Genomic DNA, 21,001 nt, shown 5'->3' with positions numbered 1-21,001 from the left:
CAGTATGAATTTAAAATGGAATAACTTGAGATTTTTACTGGCCTATACACAATACTCCATAATATCAAAGTGGAAGGGGATTCTACTAAGCTAACATATGGAATTGTTTTAAAACCTTCCCCAACCAGATACCGTGGATTGATGGCAGCATTCGCGCAAAACTGAAAGCGCGAACCACTGCTTTTAATCAGGGCAAGGTGCCCGGAAACATGACCGAATGCAAACAGTGTAGCTATTCCCTATGCAAGTCAATCAAACAAGCTAAGCGTCAGTATACTGTAGAGACAAAGTAGTCGCAATTCAACGGCTCAGACATGAGAGGTATGTGGTAGGGTCTACAGTCAATCACGGACTACAAAAGGAAAACCAGCCCCGTCGCGGACCACGATGTCTTGATCCTAGACAAACGAAACAACTTCTTTGCTCGCTTTGAGGACAATACAGTGACACTGACACGGCCCGCTACCAAAACCTTTGGGCTCTCCTTCACTGCAGCTAACGTGAGTAAAACATTTAAACGTGTTAACGCTCGCAAGGCTGCCAGCCCAGACGGCATCCCCAGCCGCGTCCTCAGAGCATGCTCAGACCAGCTAGCTGGTGTGTTTACGGACATATTCAATCAATCCTTATCCCAGTCTGCTGTTTCCACATGCTTCAAGAGGGCCACCATTGTTCCTGTTCCCAAGAAAGCTAAGGTAACTGAGCTAAATGACTATTGCACCGCAGCACTCACTTCCATCATTATGAAGTGCTTTGAGAGACTAGTCAAGGACCATATCACTAGTCAAGGACGCAATCGCCATCACACTGCACACTGCCCTATCCCATCTGGACAAGATGAATACCTATGTAAGAATGTTGTTCATCGACTACAGCTCAGCATTCAATACCATAGTACCCTCCAAATTCGTCATTAAGCTTGAGACCCTGGGTCTTGACCCCGCCCTGTGCAACTGGGTCCTGGACTTCCTGACCGGCCGCCCCCAGGTGGTGAGGGTAGGAAACAACTCCACCCCGCTGATCCCCAACACTGGGGCCCCACAAGGATGCGTTCTCAGCCCTCTCCTGTACTCCCTGTTCACCAATGACTGCGTGGCCATGCACGACATCAACTCAATCATCAAGTTTGCAGACGACACTACAGTGGTAGGCTTGATTACCAACAATGATGAGAAGGCCTACAGGGAGGTGGTGAGGGCCCTTGGAGTGTGGTGTCAGGAAAAAACCTCACACTCAATGTCAACAAAACAAAGGAGATGATTGTGGACTTCAGGAAACAGCAGAGGGAGCAGCCCCCTATCCACATCGACGGGACAGTAGCGGAGAAAGTGGAAAGTTTTAAGTTCCTCTGCGTACACATCATGGACAAACTGAAATGGTTCACCCACACAGACAGCCTGGTGAAGAAGGCGCAGCAGCTCCTCTTCAACCTCAGGAGACTGAAGAAATTCGGCTTGTCACCAAAAACACAAACTTTTACAGATGCATAATCGAGAGCATCCTGTCGGGCTGTATCACCGCCTGGTATGGCACCTTCTCCGCCCACAACCGTAAGGCTCTTCAGGGGGTAGTGAGGTCTGCACAACACATCACCGGGGGCAAACTACCTGCCCTCCAGGACACCTACACCACCCAATGTCACAGGAAGGCCAAAAAGATCATCAAGGACAACAACCACCCGAGCCACTGCCTGTTCACCCCGCTATCATCCAGAAGGCGAGGTCAGTACAGGTGCATCAAAGCGGGGATCGAGAGACTGAAAAAGAGCTTCTATCTCAAGTCTATCAGACTGTTAAACAGCCATCACTAACATTGAGTTGCTGCTGCCAACATACTGAATCATCTCTAGCCACTTTAATAATGAAAAATGTATGTAATAAATGTATCACTAGCCACTTTAAACAATGCCACTTTATATGTTTACATAGCCTACATTACTCATCTCATATGTATATACTGTACTCTATACCATCTACTGCATCTTGCCTTTGCCATTCGGCCATCGCTCATTCATATATCTTCATGTACATATTCTTATTCATTCCTTTACACTTGTGTGTATAAGGTAGTTGTGAAATTGTTAGATTACTTGTTAGATATTACTGCATGGTCGGAACTAGAAGCACAAGAATTTCGCTACACTCGCATTAACATCTGCTAACCATGTGAATGTGACAAATAAATCAAATTTGATTTTACAGATGCAGAACAGTTATTATTGCATTCATGTGGTACCTACTATAAACATGGAGACAGTGCAAGTCGTCTGCTCACATTCTGAAGAACTTCTTCTCCGGTTATAAGCTGAATCTCCAGAAAAGTGAGTGCTTCCCAATCAGCGCTACAACTCCAGCAGACAGACTTGGCTTTCAGCTTAGCTGCTCTGGTTTCAAATATCTTGGAGTGAACCTAACTCGTTAATTACATTCTCTTTTCTCTGCAAACTTTGCTCCCCTCCTTACGCAAATTAAATCAGATTGTCAGAGATGGGGTAACTTACCAATATCATTTATAGGAAGGATTAATGCTGTAAAAATGAACCGTTTACCCAAATTCCATTATCTATTTCAATCTCTCCCATTGTTTTACCAAGTCAATCAATCAGGCTGTTATCACATTTATCTGGGGAGGAAAGGTACCCAGAGTCAGTAGATCTTTACTTCAGAGATGCAAGTTTAGTGGAGGGCTTGCACTACCCAACTTTTTACACTATTACTGGGCAGACAACTTTCAGAAATTGCCATTCTGGTTACACGCTCCAGATACCCCATGGTGCCACCTAGAGGCACATTCTGGTATTTCTGCTTCTATTCCTACTTTACTCTGCTCTTTTCTCCCAGCATCCTCCACTCGCTATACTGGCAATCCTGTAGTGCTTTCCACACTTAAGATTTGGTATCAGTTTCGACTGCATTTTAATTTCTCCTCTGCATCTACTATGGATCCTATTGATAAGAATCACTTATTCTCCGCTTCCCTAATAGATAATGATTTCTCTTACTAGACAAGTAAATGTATTAAGTCCTTCCAAGACTTATATGTAGATGGAATTTTTTCTAGTTTTCCCAACCGGGCCTCTAAATACTCTTTGCCTCCATCTCACTTTTTCAGTTACCTTCAAATTCGGCATTGTGTCTCCTCCCAATGTTCTGGCTTCCCTGCTCCACCCCCTTGCTAACCCTGGAATGGCATATTGACTCTATTACTTCGACAGAAAGCAGTCATTTCTCAGATCTGTGTATTATGTCATTGGACAAATATTCCACTAACAAAACTAAATCTGCTTGGGAACGGGAAATGGGTGTTGAATTTACACAGGAGTGGTGGGATGAGGCGATTGATAGAGTACGCTCCACTACATCTTGTGCTTGTCTTGGTCTCATACAATTTAAGGTTTTTATATGAGTGCATTTTTCCAAATCCAGATCTGAAATACTGTATATCCAAATGTAAATCATGAGTGTGATAGATGTCATGTCTCAACATGTGATCTTAGTTCATTCAATGTTGTAAACTACAAAATTACTGGGATTCAATTGTTTTTTTAATTATCTGAGGTGCTTGAAATTAACCTGCAATGATGACACTTGGTAGCTGTTTTTGGTATTTCAGAAGACTTGTTCTCCTTGGACCCAAACATGCCGATATTGTTGCTTTTACATCCTTATTGGCTTGAGGTATAATTATTTTCCAGGAAGTCTGCTCAGCCCCCCTCTACTTCTCAATGGCTTAACAATGTAATGTTCTTCCTAAAGTTTGAGAAAATGAAGTATTCTCTGTTAGAAAATGGCAACCATTTATATCATACTTCAATGACTTGCAGAGGTTCCCCTCTGACGAGATGCTTTAAGGTTTCCAAGTAGTCATTACATTATAGGTGCAGTCATCAATATAATGCTATCCAGTACAAGCAAGTTCGTCTGTTTACTGATCATTTATTTATTTCTGTTGCTCCACTTTTTGTATTTTGAATCTGTATTGAGTTGTTTGTATGTGAGCCAATTTTATTTTTCCTGTATTCTTGTTTATTTGTTGTGATATCGCTGTGGAATGTTTTTTTTCTAGGACCGAACTGTGGAAGGGTGTGGGTTGGGTATATGGGGTGGAAGGATTGGGAGATGGTTGGAGTGAGTGGTTGTGAGGGAATTGAGGTGGGTGGACTGAGGAAGGGCGTAGAAGTGAGGAAGGGACTGGGGGGGGGGGTGGAAGTGTTGTGTGGAGGGAGGAAGGGTGGTTGAGATATGGTAAAATCGTTCTACTTACATTGATGTACATTTTATACAACTTCAATAAAAATATATACAAACACTTTTTTCCCTCAGCAATCTACACACAATAACCCATTATGACAAAACAAAAACAGGTTTTTAGAAATACCATATTTACATAAGTATGCCATGAGACTCGAAATTGAGCTCAGGTGCATCCTGTTTCCATTGATCATCCTTGAGATGTTTCTACAACTTGATTGGAGTCCACCTGTGGTCAATTCAATTGATTGGACATCATTTGGAAAGGCACACACCTGTCTATATAAGGTTCCACAGTTGACAGTGCATATCAGAGCAAAAACCAAGCCATGAGCTCAAAGAAATTGTCCATAGAGTGCGGGGACAGAATTGGATCTGGGGAAGGGTACTGGGGATGCTGTGGGGATGTTTTTCTGCGGCAGGGACTGGGAGACTAGTCAGGATAGAGGCAAAGATGAATGGAGCAAAGTACAGAGAGATCCTTGATGAAAACTTGCTCCAGAGAGCTCAGACTAGGGCGAAGGTTCACCTTCCAATAGGACAACAACCCTAAGCACACAGCCAAGACAACGCAGGAGTGGCTTTGGGACAAGTCTCTGAATGTCCTTGAGTGGCCCATCCAGACCCTGGACTTGAACCTGACCTAAAAATAGCTGTGCAGCAACGCTCCCCATCCAACCTGACAGAGCTTCAGAGGATCTGCAGAGAAGAATTGGAGAAACTCCCCAAATACAGATGTGCCAAGCTTGTAGCGTCATACCCAAGAAGAATCAAAGTTGTAACGGCTGCCAAAGGTGCTTCAACAAAGTACTGAGTAAAGGGTCTGAATACTTATGTAAATGCAAAATTTCAGATTTTTTGACTTTGATAAATTAGCAACAATGTATTGAAACCTGTTTTTGGGTATTGTGTGTAGCTTGATGAGGAAAAGGTAGGGGCATAGATCAGAAAACCAGTTAGTATCTGATGTGACCACCATTTGCCTCATGCAGTGCGACACATCTCCTTCGCATATTTGATCAGGCCTGTAGAATGTTGTCCCACTCATCGTCAATGGCTGTGTGAAGTTGCTGGATATTGGCGGGAACTGGAACACTGTCGTACACATTGACCCAGAGTATCCCAAACACGCTCAATGGGTGACATGTCTAGCGAGGATGCAGGCCATGGAAGACTTGGAAAATGTTTAGCTTGCAGGAATTATGTACAGATCCTTGCGACATGGGGCCATGCATTATCATGCTGAAACATGAGGTGATGGCGGCGGATGAATGGCACGACAATAGGCCTCAGAATCTCGTCACAGTATCTCTATGCATTTAAATTGCCAATCGATAAAATGCAATTGTGTTCGCTGTCCATAGCTTATGTCTGCCCATACCAAAACCCCACCGCCACCATGGGGCACTCTGTTCACAATGTTAACATCAGCAAAACGCTCGCCCACACGACTCCATGCACGTGGTCTGCGGTTGTGAGTCTGCAGACCACATGTATGTAAATTCTCTAAAATGACGTTGGAGCCGGCTTATGGTAGAGAAATTAACATTATATTCTCTGGCAACAGTTCTGGTGGACATTCCTGCAGCAGCATGCCAATTGCACGCTCCCTCAAAACTTGAGACATCTGTGGCATTGTGTTGTCTGACAAACTGCACATTTTAGAGTGGCCTTTTATTGTCCCCAGCACAAGGTGCTGTTTAATCAGCTTCTTGATATACCACACCTGTCACGTGAATGGATTATCTTGGCAAAGGAGAAATGCTCACTAACAGGGATGTAAATACATTTGTGCCAAACATTTTAGAGAAATACGCTTGGAAAATTTCTGGGATTTTTCATTTTAGCTTAACTTACTATTGAGAGTTAGAATATCAAATTAAAAATCAAATCAAATGTTATTGGTCACATACACATGGCTAGCAGATGTTATTGCGAGTGTAGCGAAATGCTTATGCTTGTAGATACGACAGTGCAGCAGTATCTAACAGGTAATGTCTAACAAATTCCACAACAAAACCTAATACACACAATCTAGTAAAGGAATGGGATGAGAATACATAAGTATAAAATATGGATGAGCAGTGACAGAGCGACTAAGATGCAATAGATAGTGAAGGACACAGTGTACAGTGTATACATATGAGATGAGTAATGTGAGATATGTAAACATTATTAAATGTTTGCATGCTCACCCAGTCGTGGGTGAACAGGGAGTACAGGAGAGGGCTGAGAATGCACCCTTGTGGGGCCCCAGTGTTGAGGATCAGCGGAGTGAAGGAAGATGTTGTTTCCTACCTTCACCACCTGGGTGCGGCCCGTCAGGAAGTCCAGGACCCAGTTGCCCATGGTGGGGTCGAGACCCAGGGTCTCAAGCTTAATGATGAGTTTGGAGGGTACTATGGTGTTGAATGCTGATGAGCTGTAGTCAATTAACAGCATTCTTACATAGGTATTCCTCTTGTCCAGATGGGATAGGGCAGTGTGCAGTGTGATGGCGATTGCATTGTCTGTGGACCTATTGGGGCAGTAAGCATATTGGAGTGGGTCTAGGGTAACAGGTAGGGTGAAGGTGATATGATCCTTGACTAGTTTCTCAAAGCACTTCCTGATGACAGAAGTGAGTGCTACGGGGCGATAGTCATTTAGTTCAGTTACCTTAGCTTTCTTGGGAACAGGAAAAACCATCTTGAAGCATGTGGGGAAGGCAGACTGGGATAGGGATTGAATATGTCCGTAAACACACCAGCCAGCTGGTTTGCGCATGATCTGAGGACATGGCTAGGGATGCGGTCTGGGCCAGCAGTCTTGCGAGGGTTAACATGTTTAAATGTTTTACTCATGTCGGCCATGGAGAAGGAGAGCCCACAATAGTAGAATACACAAGGTGCAATTTTGAAATATAGTTTTGCATCAGCAGTTATCTCTTGTGATGTCAGTTAATGAAAGTCACTGAATTAGCTCAAGTCAGCTAACATTTTTTAGATTGTAAGTTAGCCTTGCGTCCAGCTATCTAAACTTGTAGTAATAATGGTTGAAATACCGACCGGGGGGCCCACGTTGATAACAAGTCACTCTGTCAGAAATTATATAAAAAAATGCAAACATTTCTCTACACCCTATCGCAAAATGAGTAGAATTACATGAAATGATTCATAAAATGTATGAATTTTCTCAACACCCCATTGCAAAATGTGTAGAATTGCAGGAAATTATGTGTAAAACTTAATTTCGCTTAGGGCCCCAAAAGGACTGCATGTGTGGATATGGATACGCAGACCCACAAGCCACTACAGTCCCCTGTGATAAGTTATGATTTTTTGTGGCCCCCACCCCCATGAAAGTTGCCCATCCCTGTTTTAAACACGCACAGTTTTGTCATGAGTGTGCTGATTGGCCCGCATCTTGGCCCCAACCTACCCTTCTATATATGTAGTTGGTTTTGGTTCATTTGAAAAGGGCTTCACAAATAAAAGTATTACTGTTGTTATTATTAATTAATAGTAGTATATTGTCCACATCCCCATTACCAACAAACTAACATGGTCCAAGCACACCAAGACAGTCATGAAGAGGGCACAACAAAGCCTATTCCCCCTCAAGAGTTGCACCATCGAGAGCATCCTGACTGGTTGCATCACTGCCTGGTATGGCAACTGCTCGGCCTCCGACTGCAAGTCACTACAGAGGGTAGTACGAACGGCCCAGTACATCACTGGGGCCAAGCTTCCTGCCATCCAGGACATCTATACCAGGCGGTGTCAGAGGAAGGCCCTAACAATTGTCAAAGACTCCAGCCACCCTAGTCATAGACTGTTCTCTCTGCTACCGCACGGTAAGCGGTACCGGAGCGCCATGTCTAGGTCCAAGTGGCTTCTAAACAGCGTCTACCCCCAAGCCATAAGACTCCTGAATATCTAATGAAATGCACCCCCCCCCCCACCTCTTTAACACCGCTGCTACTCTCTGTTGTTATCATCTATGCAGTCACTTTAATAACTCTACCTACATATACATATTACCTCAACTAACCGGTGCCCCCACACATTGACTCTGTACCAATACCCCCCTGTATATAGTCTCGCAATTGTTATTTTACTGCTGTTCTTTAATTACTTGTTACTTTTATTTCTTATCCGTATTTTTTTTAACTGCATTGTTGGTTAGGGGCTCGTAAGTAAGCAATTCACTGTAAGGTTGTGTTTGGCGCATAAAACTAATAACATTTGAATGATATTAATGAATATCAGTATTGATAGAATAATCTAAAACTGCTATTGGTGAGCTATACTACCTGTATTAATTGGGGCATGGCCCAGGTACTCCTTACTCAGAAGGGCTGCATGGATCAGCTCACCCAATGGATGGGGACCAGGACTTGCTGTGGGAGTAGCCTCATGGTCAGGGGTCACAAAGCTCCCACCTAAGAGGAAAGAGATATATATATATATAAATAATGACTTGTGGGAAGAAAAAAAAAACTTTAGAGGAAAGGGAGGAATTTAAACTATGATTGGCAAATTCGTTTCTTTTTTTTCAAGAAACATCTGTCACAAGAAACATTGCTTCCTCTTTCTCCATCTCTCTCACTCCCACACACACACACCAGTGCTGAGCGATTAGAGCTTTTTGAGGTCGGTTCGATTATTTAAAAAAATATCAAAATGTTCGATTTTAATAATTTTTTCAAACATTAGATGTTTTAAATATGTGAGTTGAATGCTGAAACACAGATACATCCATTAATAAACGTCCCATGATAGTAGTGACTGCCCATGACTGTTTATCATATATTTGTCACGATCGTCGTAGTAAATGGACCAAGGTGCAGCGGGTCGAGTGCTCATCTTAACTTTATTAGTGAACACTTAAATAAACAAAACAAGAAACGAACAAACTAACAGTCTTGCAGGCTAAATACAGCAGTGCTAAGAACAACCTCCCACAATCCCCAAAACAAACATACTCGTAATTATAGGACCTTCAATCAGAGGCAACGACATACAGCTGCCTCCAATTGAAGGCCCCAATCCCAAATACCTAAACATAGAATTAAACACCCTAGAACAGACATAGAAAGATACAATATAGAACAATGACCAAAACCCCAGAATACATAAATCAAACACCCCTCTACATAAACACATACTCAAAATCATATAAAACAAATACCCCCTGCCACGTCCTGACCAAACTATAATAACAAATAACCCCATTACTGGTCAGGACGTGACAATATTAACCATCAGTTATTCACATTACTTTACTAAAATATTTAAGTTGTTGTGTATATTACATTTGTTTTATTTGACAACTTATGTAATTCCAAGTCATCATCTCATCTCTATAGAGCTGCTGGCTATGCTGTCTGACAAAGACACTATTTTTGTAGTTTTTCAAAGTAAATAAGCCATACTGTTATGACTGCTGAATGCCAACTATCAATCACTTAGATCATGTACAGTATTTTCAGGTAGAGATACCTCGCAAATAAACTGCTCTCTATGTATCACCTCTTGATTGCGAATTCTTCTCTCTTAAGTAGCAGGCGTAAAAGAAACAAAGACCGGACAAGTTTAGCCGCACAATGGATTATGATCCTTGTAGTTAATTATACAATTTTCTGCGGATAACTACGGTATAAAGAAATTTGGACTGTTGTGATAAACTACAATTCCCTACTACTAAGCACAGTTCGGGCATATGATCTGATTTATCTCTAGAGAAAGTACAGTGCACATTGCATTGAGCTCACAGAAAAAAGCTGAATGACATGAAATTCAAATAATGTAACTGATTTCAGTCAATTTGTTATTTAAAAAACAAAAAATAACCAACATTTCAGTTAATCGCTCAGCATTAACCCACACACACGTTACCTGTAGCTAGGTGGAGGATGGTGACAGATAGTGTCACAGCAAGAACTGTAGACACCATGGCTTAGTATCAGAACAGCCTGACAGAGAGTGGAGGGAAACAGAAGTGGGACGAGAAAGAGATTTTGAGGAAGGAAGGGAGAACAGATACAACTTAAATGATGGTAAGAATGTAAAGCAAGAGAGCAAAAGGAAAATGCTTCAAAATCTGAGTACATTTCTCAATGCATGCCTTACTGCAGTATTGTACTTTAATCAATCAGAACAACAGCACCAGCAACTACACTGATCATTAAAAACCTACAGTAAAACTGTAGTTTTCTTAAGCTTTAGAGCAGGGGTGTCAAACATACGGAGGGGGTACAATCTGGCTCGCGGTGGTGGTGGACTAAAAAAAATACAAAAGTACAATTAAAAAAATAATAATTGACCTTTATTCCAACAGGCAAGAAATATAACCAATTTCAGTGCGGACCTCCGGACCTCATTGAAGACCGAATGAGGTCCCCAGGGCAAAATGCGTTTGACACCCCTGCTTTAGAGAGACAGATATTAAAAACGTGCAGTCTGTGACCTGGGAATCTGTTCAATGGTCATTTACATTTTTGATTCCTAAAGAATATAGCATACACATGGGCTTAGCCCAACTGTCTTACTCCATCATAAGCCAAGGTTGTATTGCTCCATTCTTTACAAACAATAAACAAACAAGGTATAGCTTCAAAATGTTTAAAACTGTTGTTTATTTATTTTATTTAACCTTTATTTAATCAGGCAAGTAAATTAAGAACGAATTCCAATTTACAAAATGTGTATTAGGGAGGGTTCATTTCCCCAAACCATCCATTCCTTATGTATAAACCCCTCTCAAATTCATAGACAAATTAATGTAATCCACATGACAGTTTAAAACATGTATTTACATGTGTTCACATTATTGTTATTTGTAAACAATGGGGTAATAAAACATTATTTTAGGTTATGATAGGGTAGGGTAAGCTCATGCTATGACAGTTGTGCTAAACTCAAGAGATGTATAAATTATATACATGGGTATATCAAGCATTTCAATGTCATTGAACATATCCCCATAATACCATTTTGTATATTTAAACCTACAATAAAAGTGCCTTGGTGAAATTGCTCAAAACGTGATATTATCAGCAGTGCAGTATTGTTTATCATTGGTGTTTTTAGTGTTGCCTTCCATCAATATCTCACCATGTAAATATATCTCACAACATAAAATAAGAGGAAAAGGCTATCACATCCCTCTTCGTTTTCAAAATATCCACAAACTCATTATATTTGCCCGACAACCACTATTTAAAAATGAATAGGCCTAATTTGTATTTGCGTCTGAGAAAAACGGAGTATATTTGTTTGGTTTAAGATCTCATTGCAGGTAGCGTTTGTTGTGCAAGGTGATGGATAAGAAAAAGAGACCTGCGCTTATTATTAGGCCTATGCGTAATAGTTAACAGCGAGGGAAACATACATACCTGGAAAATCACGTCCTGAACTATCCCCCTATTATTATCCGCTTCTCTTACACACTGGTATTCGCGTTTCAGTCAAAAATCTGGCTATTGTTGGTTGAGCTATGTTCTCTTTTACTGCGTTCCTTCGAGTCCCTTACATAAAATACCAGCGCTGACGCTGCGCGTTAAATTTGTTTAAATTATAATTTACTTTCACCCGGCCCTGCTCTTTGTGTGAGTATACAGGGTGTTTTGTGACTACACCCCTCTAATATCCTAATCACTACCATTGATTTTCCCAAATATGTGGAAAGGTATCCTGCTGTCTTCTGAATCCGCTCCCCCTTTGTCCTTGATGGCATGTCTATCCCGCCTCTCTCTTATTTCTTGGCCCCGAAGCAGGCGAGCGGGTGGGTAGAACGCTGGTAGCTGTTTCTACGCGTATGGTTGAAACGTTGGCGTGTGTGAGGGCATTTAAGTCGGGAGTAATAGCTCACAGATGCGCCCTGGTGGATGTTCGCAGATTTGCATGAACTTGGTTCTCTTGGCGAAGAGCTGTACACTAACACAGTGCTGAAACAGCAACACATATCTAAAAGCCTAGGCTAGAGATTGGTTGGCATGCAACATTAAACTAAGATTGCCTATACCAAGCTAATTAGAAGACAAAAAATTAATTTCACTTCAATTGACCACACGATAAATAAACAAAGTCTAAAATGAAATACCCTTCGGTATTTTCCGTAAAGGACGATATTCTACTCTGGCGCTTTGCGGAAACATCGAATGCGGAACACATATTATCGAGTTGCATCGGCTCAGCCCATCAAGACAGATAGACAGTGAAGCACAGAAAAAGAGGGACAGTGGTGAGTCATTAGGCTACAATTAAAATGTATTAGGATCCATGCATGCACGCATACCAGATACCTTTTTAAATGGTTGTCTAGAACTGAATGCCCTACACAATATAGCCTATATATTTAAATGTCGACTATCTTCAGAATAAATAGCCTAGGCTACTCAATGCTTTGCCCTCACCCCCCTCCTCACTATATTTGGACATTCGCCCGGGAACGCTTATTTTACAATGATTTTCATCGACAAAATCACAAGTGAAAGGCTGTGGTGGAAGTATCTGCGCAGTTGTGCTATGTTGTCAATATGTTTACTGAAATGTGCGCTAACGATGATACCTTGTTAATGCACGGGGGGACCGTTCTAGGGGGGAACGTTATTTTTGTGTAAGCCAAAAAAGACCTTCGCTCATACAGTAAATCTAATAGGCCTATGTATTTGGATGTGTGCAAGATGGTAAGCTCAATCAGACAAGTTATAATATGATTCCTCAACTGTTATTTTTTTCTACTTTATTTTATCAGGGAGACCAAGGTCTCTTTTACAGATGATCCCTGAATTACAGACATTACAGAAAATACACACAAAATATAAATACAAAATGCAAGCAGAAAGAAAAAAACGGTCATAAAAAACAAACACATTTATAAGTAACAAGGTCCTCAAATCAGCTTTCTGAATTTCCCTAGAGGCACCAGAATATCAAATTTAAGAACATTTTGAAGATAAGGTGCAATAAAACTTAAAGCTGATTTAGCTAACTCAGTAGAGACCAAAGTAACTTCCAGAGTACCCTGAGACCAGGTACGGCCAGCCCACTTATGGCGGCAGATTGATGATGGCGACATATTCTGAGCTAAACTAACCAAGACTCACCTCCAACACATAAAAACTCACATAATTCTGCCCAAAAACAATGACAATGTCTCTCAACCAGTGGCATATGTACTTTTTATGTGAGTGCTAATGCCTATGTGTGATAAACAGTGCTCACTTTGTCAAAGGCAAGGGCGCAAAATATTTTACTTGTCTATTCCCAGCATGTCTCTATAGGGTGCTGTTGGAGAGACGCATCACTGTGGCGCTCCACCAACTTTCCGTCCCAAAAGTAACCTAACATAAATCATGTAGCAGATATAGGATATGGTAGGAAGAGTATGTGGCCTTTTCTGTAGCCTACAGACTGGAGATAAAATGAATATCAATGTAATGAGACGGACACTTTCTACATCATGCAGGTTTCTCAAATCAAATACCCTCACCTAAATGGCGCACAATCAAATAAAAAATGCTCTGTTATTTTAACAAACATATCCTAAAAACAGGACAGGTCAAAGTAAAATGGACAATATGGAATGGACAATCACAACTGTTGTCCAGGAGTTTCACACGATTGTCATGATCAGTGGTTTGAAGTTTGTATCCTTACATTTCTGACAAGCTGATCATAGCGAAAAAGAAAATACTTCTGCATTTCCTGCTGTGTAAACACATTGAAAATAGGCGCACAATAATTCCTGATAAGTTTGGGTAGCTGATATTCAGAGTTTAAATAACAAAATTGATTAGTCACAGGAATCAGGACTAATAAAGCCAATGCAACTGCCCATTTTGCAAATGATGGGCCTACCACATGGATGGGCATTCATAAAATTCCATTGCGGCCGACATGGTGGGCTACATCCCAGTGAGCATAAGGGCCATCCCTGTGGCTCAGTTGGTAGAGCATGGTGTTTGCAACACCAGGGTTGTGGGTTCGATTCCCACGGGGGGCAGTAGAAAAAAATGTATGTATGAAATGTATGCATTCACTACTGTAAGTCGCTCTGGATAAGAGTGTCTGCTAAATGACTAAATGTAAATAAGGGGGGGATAATTTTTGGTCTTGACTAGGGCGCCAGAACGGCAAGGACTAGCCCTGTGATAACTCATGTCTAAAGTTGAGTAATTATGTTAGATACAGTGGGACTTATTGTAAAATGGCTTTATAAATGGAAAACTAGCAATGTATCAACCTACGTGACATCAAAGAGGGCCAACCAACATTCTGGTAGAGAATGCACTGATGAGTACTAAGATTGTCGCCCGTAATAAAGCACAGTGCGCTATGATAACCTGCATCTAACAGCTTTAGTGAAGTGGCAGCTGTGTTCATATAGATGACGTCGCCATAGTCGAGGACCGACAAACATTGACTGAATAATCTGCTTTCTACTATTTAGCGAGAGGCAGGACCTATTTCTATTGAAGAAACCCATTTTTATTCTCAGCATCTGAACTCATCAATATTCTTTTCAAAGGACAGCTTTTAATCTATTCAGATTAGAGGTCGACCGATTAATCGGAATGGCCGATTAATTAGGGCCGATTTCAAGTTTTCCTAACAATCGATATTTGCTGATTATTATTTTTTTACACCTTTATTTAACTAGGTAAGTCAGATTAAGAACATATTCTTATTTTCAATGACGGCCTAGGAACGGGGGTTAACTGCCTTGTTCAGGGGGGATTTGGGGATTAGTTTTTGCAACCTTCCGGTTACTAGTACAACGCTCTAACCACCTGCCTTACATTGCACTCCATGGGTCCTGCGTTGCATATAATCGATGCGGTGCCTGTTAATTTCTCATCGAATCACAACCTACTTCGACAAACAGGTGATGATTTAACAAGCGCATTTGCGAAAAAAGCACTATCGTTGCACCAATGTACCTAACCATAAACATCAATGCCTTTCTTTAAAATCAATACACAAGTATATATTTTTAAACCTGCATATTTAGTTAATATTGCCTGCTAACATGAAATTGTGTCACTGCTCTTGCGTTCATTGCACGCAGAGTCAGGGTATATGCAACAGTTTGGGCCGCCTGGCGAACTAATTTGCCAGAATTTTACGTAATTATGACATACCATTGAAGGTTGTGCAATGTAACAGGAATATTTAGACTTAGGGATGCCACCCGTTAGATAAAATACAGTCTGGTTCCGTATTTCACTGTAAGAAAAAACGTTTTGTTTTTGAGATGATAGTTTCCGGAATCGACCATATTAATGACCTAAGGCTTGTATTTCTGTGTGTTTATTACATTATAATTAAGTTTATGATTTGATAGAGCAGTCGGACTGAGCGGTGGTAGAAACCAGCAGGCTCATAAGCATTCATTCAAACAGCACTTTCGTGTGCTTTGCCAGCAGCTCTTCGCAATGCATTGCGTTGTTTATGACTTCAAGCATATCAACTCCCAAGATTAGGCTGGTGTAACCGATGTGAAATGGCTAGCTAGTTAGCGGGTGCGTGCTAATAGTGTTTCAAACGTCACTCGCTCTGAGACTTGGAGTAGTTGTTCCCCTTCCTCTACATGGGTAACGCTGCATCGAGGGTGGCTGTTGTCGATGTGTTCCTGGTTCGAGCCCAGGTAGGAGCGAGGAGAGGGACGGAAGCTATACTGTTACACTGGCAATACTAAAGTGCCTATAAGAACATCCAATAGTCAAAGGTATATGAATACATATTGTATAGAGAGAAATAGTCCTATAATAACTACAACCTAAAACTTCTTACCTGGGAATATTGAAGACTCATGTTAAAAGGAACCACCAGCTTTCATATGTTCCCATGTTCTGAGCAAAGCACTTAAACATTAGCTTTCTTACATGGCACATATTGCACTTCTCCTTTCTTCTCCAACACTTTGTTTTTGCATTATTTAAACCAAATTGAACATGTTTCATTATTTATTTGAGGCTAAATAAATTTTATTGATGTATTATATTAAGTTAAAATAAGCGTTCATTCAGTATTGTTGTAATTGTAATTTTTATAAAATCGTCCGATTAATCGGTATTGGCTTTTTTGGTCCTCCGATAATCGGTATCGGTGTTGAAAAATCATAATCGGTCGACCTCTAATTCAGATGCCCAGATATTTGTAAGCACGGACACAATCAATTTGGACACTAGTACATATGTTTAAATCAGACTTATTTTTATGCGCTCAAGAGAAGAAATGCTTTGGTTTACCTGCATTCAGTACTATTTCAGGTCAATAAAGTTTCTGTAGTACAATAAAGGCAGACTATAGTTCAGATAGAGTCTGGTCAACAGTGGGGGCAATAGCATACACATCAGTATCACCGGCATACAAGTGCAGGTTACAAGTGCAGGTCGACATTGTTCATGTAAACAGTACAAGACCCAGAATCGACCCCTTGCGGGAAACCTTTCGTAATATCCAGGAAACCTGATTTTACACCATCAGTACATTGAGTTCTGTCAAGTAATTTTCAAACCAGTTACATGCAGCCTGGTCTAGGCCAATTAAGGAAAACCTCTGAATTAGCAGTGAGTGATCGACAGTTTTGAAAGTCTTTGACAGGTCAATGAAGAGGGCGGCACAATGTTGCTTTTCAGCCATACAGTTAACCACATCATTTTTAACTAGGGATGCAGCAGAGATAGTGTTATGACCTGGTCTAAAACCCGACTGATGTACATTTAGAATACATTTCAAAGATAAGAAACATCTTAGCTGAGAATTAAATGATTTCAATAGTTTAGCCAGGCAAGAAAGTTTAGAAATATGCCGATAATTATTTAGGTCATGTACTCCCCCTTCCAAACCTTGGGGAGAGTATAATCGTCAGGTAAAAAATCTGGGTTAATGATTCAGCAAATCAGGGGGCCAGAGAGCTGCAGAAAATTTTAATTTTTTTACAATACCAGTTAAAAGTTTGGACACCTACTCATTCCAGGGTTTTTCTTTATTTTACTATTTTCTACATGGTAGAATAATAGTAAAGACATCAAAACTATGAAATGACACATATGGAATTGTGAAGTAATCAAAAAGTGTGAAACAAAACACAATTCTTCAAAGTAGCTACCCTTTGCCTTGATAACAGCTCAAATGAAATTGCATTGGTCACATACACATGGTTAGCAGATGTTATTGCAAGTGTATCGAAATGCTTGTGCTTCTAGTTCCGACAGGGCAGCAATATCTAACATGTAATCTAACAATTCCACAACAACTACCTAATACACACACATCTAAGTAAAGGAATGGAATAAAAATATATACATATATGGATGAGCAATGACAGAGCGGCATAGGCAAGATGCTAATGTCTATTTTTCCCTGTTTATCAAAAGAGTTGGAAAAACTTGTCAATCAACTGACTGGCTTTCTTGATGTCTATAGTATTCTATCTGGTATGCAATCTGGTTTCCGCTCAGGTTATCGATGTGTCACTGCAACCTTAAAAGTCCTAAATGATGTCACCATTGCCCTTCGATTCTAAGCAATGTTGTGCTGCTATTTTTATTGACTTGGCCAAAGCTTTCGATACGGTAGACCACTCCCTTCTTATGGGCCGGCTAAGGAGTATTCGTGTCTCTGAGGTGTCTTTGGTCTGGTTTGCTAATTACCTCTCTGAGTGTATAAAGTCAGAAAATCTGCTGTCTCAGCCACAGCCTATCACCAAGGGTGTACCCCAAGGCTCAATCCTAGGCCCCACGCTCTTCTCAATTTACATCAACAACACAGCTCAGGCAGTAGGACGCTCTCTCATCCATGTATATGCAAATTATACAGTCTTATACTCAACTGGCCCCTCCCCGGATGTTGTGTTAAATGCTCTGCTTTCTTAGTGTCCAACAAGCTTTCTCTGCCCTTAAACTTGTTCTAAACACCTCCAAAACAAAGGTAATGTGGTTTGGTAAGAAGAATGCCCCTCTGGGATTACTACCTCTGAGGGTTTAGAGCTTGAGGTACTTACCGCATACAAGTACTTGGGAGTATGGCTAGACGGTACACTGTCCTTCTCTTAGCACATATCAAAGCTGCAGGCTAAAGTTAAATCTATACTTGGTTTCCTCTATCGTAGTTGCTCCTCTTTCACCCCAGCTGCCAAACTCACCCTGAATCAGATGACCATCCTACCCATGCTAGATTACAGAGACGTAATTTATAGATCGGCAGGTAAGGGTGGTCTGGAGCGGCTAGATGTTCTTTACCATTCGGCCATCAGATTTGCCACCAATGCTCCTTATAGGACACATCACTGCACTCTATACTCCTCTGTAAACTGGTCATCTCTGTATACCGGTCGCAATACTCACTGGTTGATGCTTATTTATAAAACCCTCTTAGGCCTCACTCCCCCTTAACTGAGATATCTATTACAGCCCTCATCCTCCACATACAACACCCGTTCTACCAGTCACATTCTGTTAAAGGATCGCCCGTCTTTTCAGTTTGCCGCAGCTAGCGACTGGAATGAGCTGCAACAAACACTCAAACTGGACAGTTTTATCTCAATCTCTTCATTCAAAGACCGCTGTTGTCTGTGCCCAACAATGTTTGTACCCTGTTTTGTGCTGCTACCATGTTGTGCTGCTGCCATGTTGTGTTGCTACCATGTTGTTGTCATGTGTTGCTACCATGCTCTGTTGTCGTCTTAGGTCTTGCTTTATGTAGTGTTGTCTCTCTTGTCGTGATGTGTGTTTTGTCCTATATTTTTCTTTAATTTATTTATATTTTTAATCCCAGCCCCCATCCCCGCAGGACACCTTTTTCCTTTTGCTAGGCTGTCATTGTAAATAAGAATTTGGTCTTAACTGACTTTTCTAGTTAAATATAGGTTAAATAAAATAATACAAATAAATAGATTGTATAAAATACAGTATATACATATGAGATGAGTAATGCAAGATATGTAAACATTAAAAAGTGGCATTATTAAATTGACAAGTGATCCTTTTATTAAAGTGGCCAATGATTTCAAGTCTGTATGTAGGCAGCAGCATCTCTGTGTTAGTGATGGCTGTTTAACAGTCTGATGGCCTTGAGATAGAAGCTGTCTCTCGGTCCCAGCTTTGATGCACCTGTACTGGATGGTAGCGGGGTGGACAGGCAGTGGCTCCGGTGGTTGTTGTCCTTGATGATCTTTTTGGCCTTCTTGTGACATCGGGTGCTGTAGATGTCCTGGAGGGCAGGTAGTTTGCCCCCGGTGATGCGTTGTGCAGACCACATCTGACGAGCCTTGCGGTTGTGGGTGGTGCAGTTGCCGTACCAGGCGGTGATGCAGCCCGACAGGATTCTCTCAATTGTGCGTCTGTAAGTTTGTGAGGGTTTTAGGTGAAAAGCCAAATTTCTTCAGCCTCCTGAGGTTGAAGAGGCGCTTTTGCACCTTCTTCACTACACTATGTGGGTAGACCATTTCAGTTAGTCTGTGATGTGTACGCCGAGGAACTTAAATGTTCCACTGCTGTCCTATTGATGTGAATAGGGGGGGTGCTCCCTCTGCTGTTTCCTGAAGTCCACGATCATCTCCTTTGTTTTGTTGACGTTGAGTGAGAGGTTATTTTGCTGACATCACACTCCAAGTGCACTCACTTCCTCCCTGTAGGCTGTCTCATCGTTGTTGGTAATCAAGCCTACTACTGTTGTGTCGTCTGCAAACTTGATGATTGAGTTGGAGGCGTGCATGTCCACGCAGTCATGGGTGAACAGGGAGTACAGGAGGGGGCTGAGCATGCACCCTTGTGGGGCCCCAGTGTTGAGGATCAGCGAAGTGGAGATGTTGTTTCCTACCTTCACCACCAGGGGTCGGCCTGTCAGGAAGTCCAGGACCCAATTGCACAGGGTGGGGTTGAGACCTAGGGGCTCTAGCTCAGGGCTGCCCAACCCTCTTCCTGGAGATCAACTGTCCTGTATGTTTTCAATCCAATCCTAATTTAGCATATCTGATTCAGCTAGTTAAGGTCTTGTTGAGCAGCTAATTAGTAGAATCAGGTGTGTTAAATTAGGTTTGGTGGTACTTTGCTGGTGACACTGTCCGTGATTTATTTAGAATTCAAGACACACTTAACCAGCATGGCTACCACAGCATTCTGCAGCGATACGCCATCCCATCTAGTTCTCTCTTAGTGGGACAATCATTTGTTTTTCAACAGGACGATGGCCCAAAACACACCTCCAGGCTGTGTTAGGGCTATTTGACCAAGAAGGAGAGTGATGGAGTGCTGCATCAGATGACCTGGCCTCCACAATCACCCGGCCTCAACCCAATTGAGATGCTTTGGGATGAGTTGGACCGCAGAGTGAAGGAAAAGCATCCAACAAGTGCTCAGCATATGTGGAAACTCCAAGACTGTTGGAAAAGCATTCCTCATGAAGGTAGTTGAGAGAATGCCAAGAGTGTGCAAAGATGTCATCAAGGCAAAGGGTGGCTACTTTGAAGAATCTCAGCTATAAAATATATTTAGTTTTGTTTAACAATTTTTTTGGTTACTACGTGATTCCATATGTGTTATTTCATAGTTTTGATGTCTTTACTATTATTTTACAATGTAGAAAATAGTAAAAATAAGGCAAAACCCTGGAATGAGTAGGCGTCCAAATTTTTGACTGGTACTTTACATCAATCTTAAGCAAGGCATCTAGCACATCACAGAATGTAAATTGTTGAAATGAAAAAAAGATTCACTAGAAGTTGACATGTTAACTGTTGAGTCAGCTAGAGGCTGGCAG

The 21,001-nt window shown here is 41.4% G+C and overlaps 2 protein-coding genes across 6 annotated transcripts in view; one reads left to right on the top strand and one right to left on the bottom strand.

Moving 5' to 3' along the window:
* Positions 1 to 12,171, bottom strand: part of LOC115192100 (seizure protein 6 homolog) — a 124,051-nt gene extending 111,880 nt beyond the window's left edge. Inside the window, exons 1-3 of one of the 4 annotated variants that reach the window (XM_029750229.1) lie at positions 11,629 to 12,171; positions 10,130 to 10,206; positions 8,545 to 8,673 (exon numbers count right to left, since the gene is read on the bottom strand). In XM_029750229.1, coding sequence (XP_029606089.1) covers positions 8,545 to 8,673; positions 10,130 to 10,187 — 187 coding nt within the window. In that variant the 5' untranslated portion in view covers positions 10,188 to 10,206; positions 11,629 to 12,171. The remainder of the gene's footprint in view (positions 1 to 8,544; positions 8,674 to 10,129; positions 10,207 to 11,628) is intronic. The other 3 variants (XM_029750230.1, XM_029750231.1, XM_029750232.1) reach the window with 3 other exon arrangements.
* A 268-nt stretch (positions 12,172 to 12,439) lies between these two features.
* LOC115192102 (aspartate beta-hydroxylase domain-containing protein 2-like) overlaps positions 12,440 to 21,001 on the top strand; it is a 74,960-nt gene continuing 66,398 nt past the window's right edge. For both annotated transcript variants that reach the window (XM_029750233.1, XM_029750234.1), the window contains exon 1: positions 12,440 to 12,476. The gene's annotated coding sequence lies outside the window, so the exon portion shown is untranslated. The remainder of the gene's footprint in view (positions 12,477 to 21,001) is intronic.

This window comes from Salmo trutta, chromosome 4 (genome assembly GCF_901001165.1).
Source record: "Salmo trutta chromosome 4, fSalTru1.1, whole genome shotgun sequence".
Taxonomy (NCBI): domain Eukaryota; kingdom Metazoa; phylum Chordata; class Actinopteri; order Salmoniformes; family Salmonidae; genus Salmo; species Salmo trutta.
Note: the sequence above shows the minus strand (reverse complement) of the source record. Positions and strands in the feature narration are given on the sequence as shown.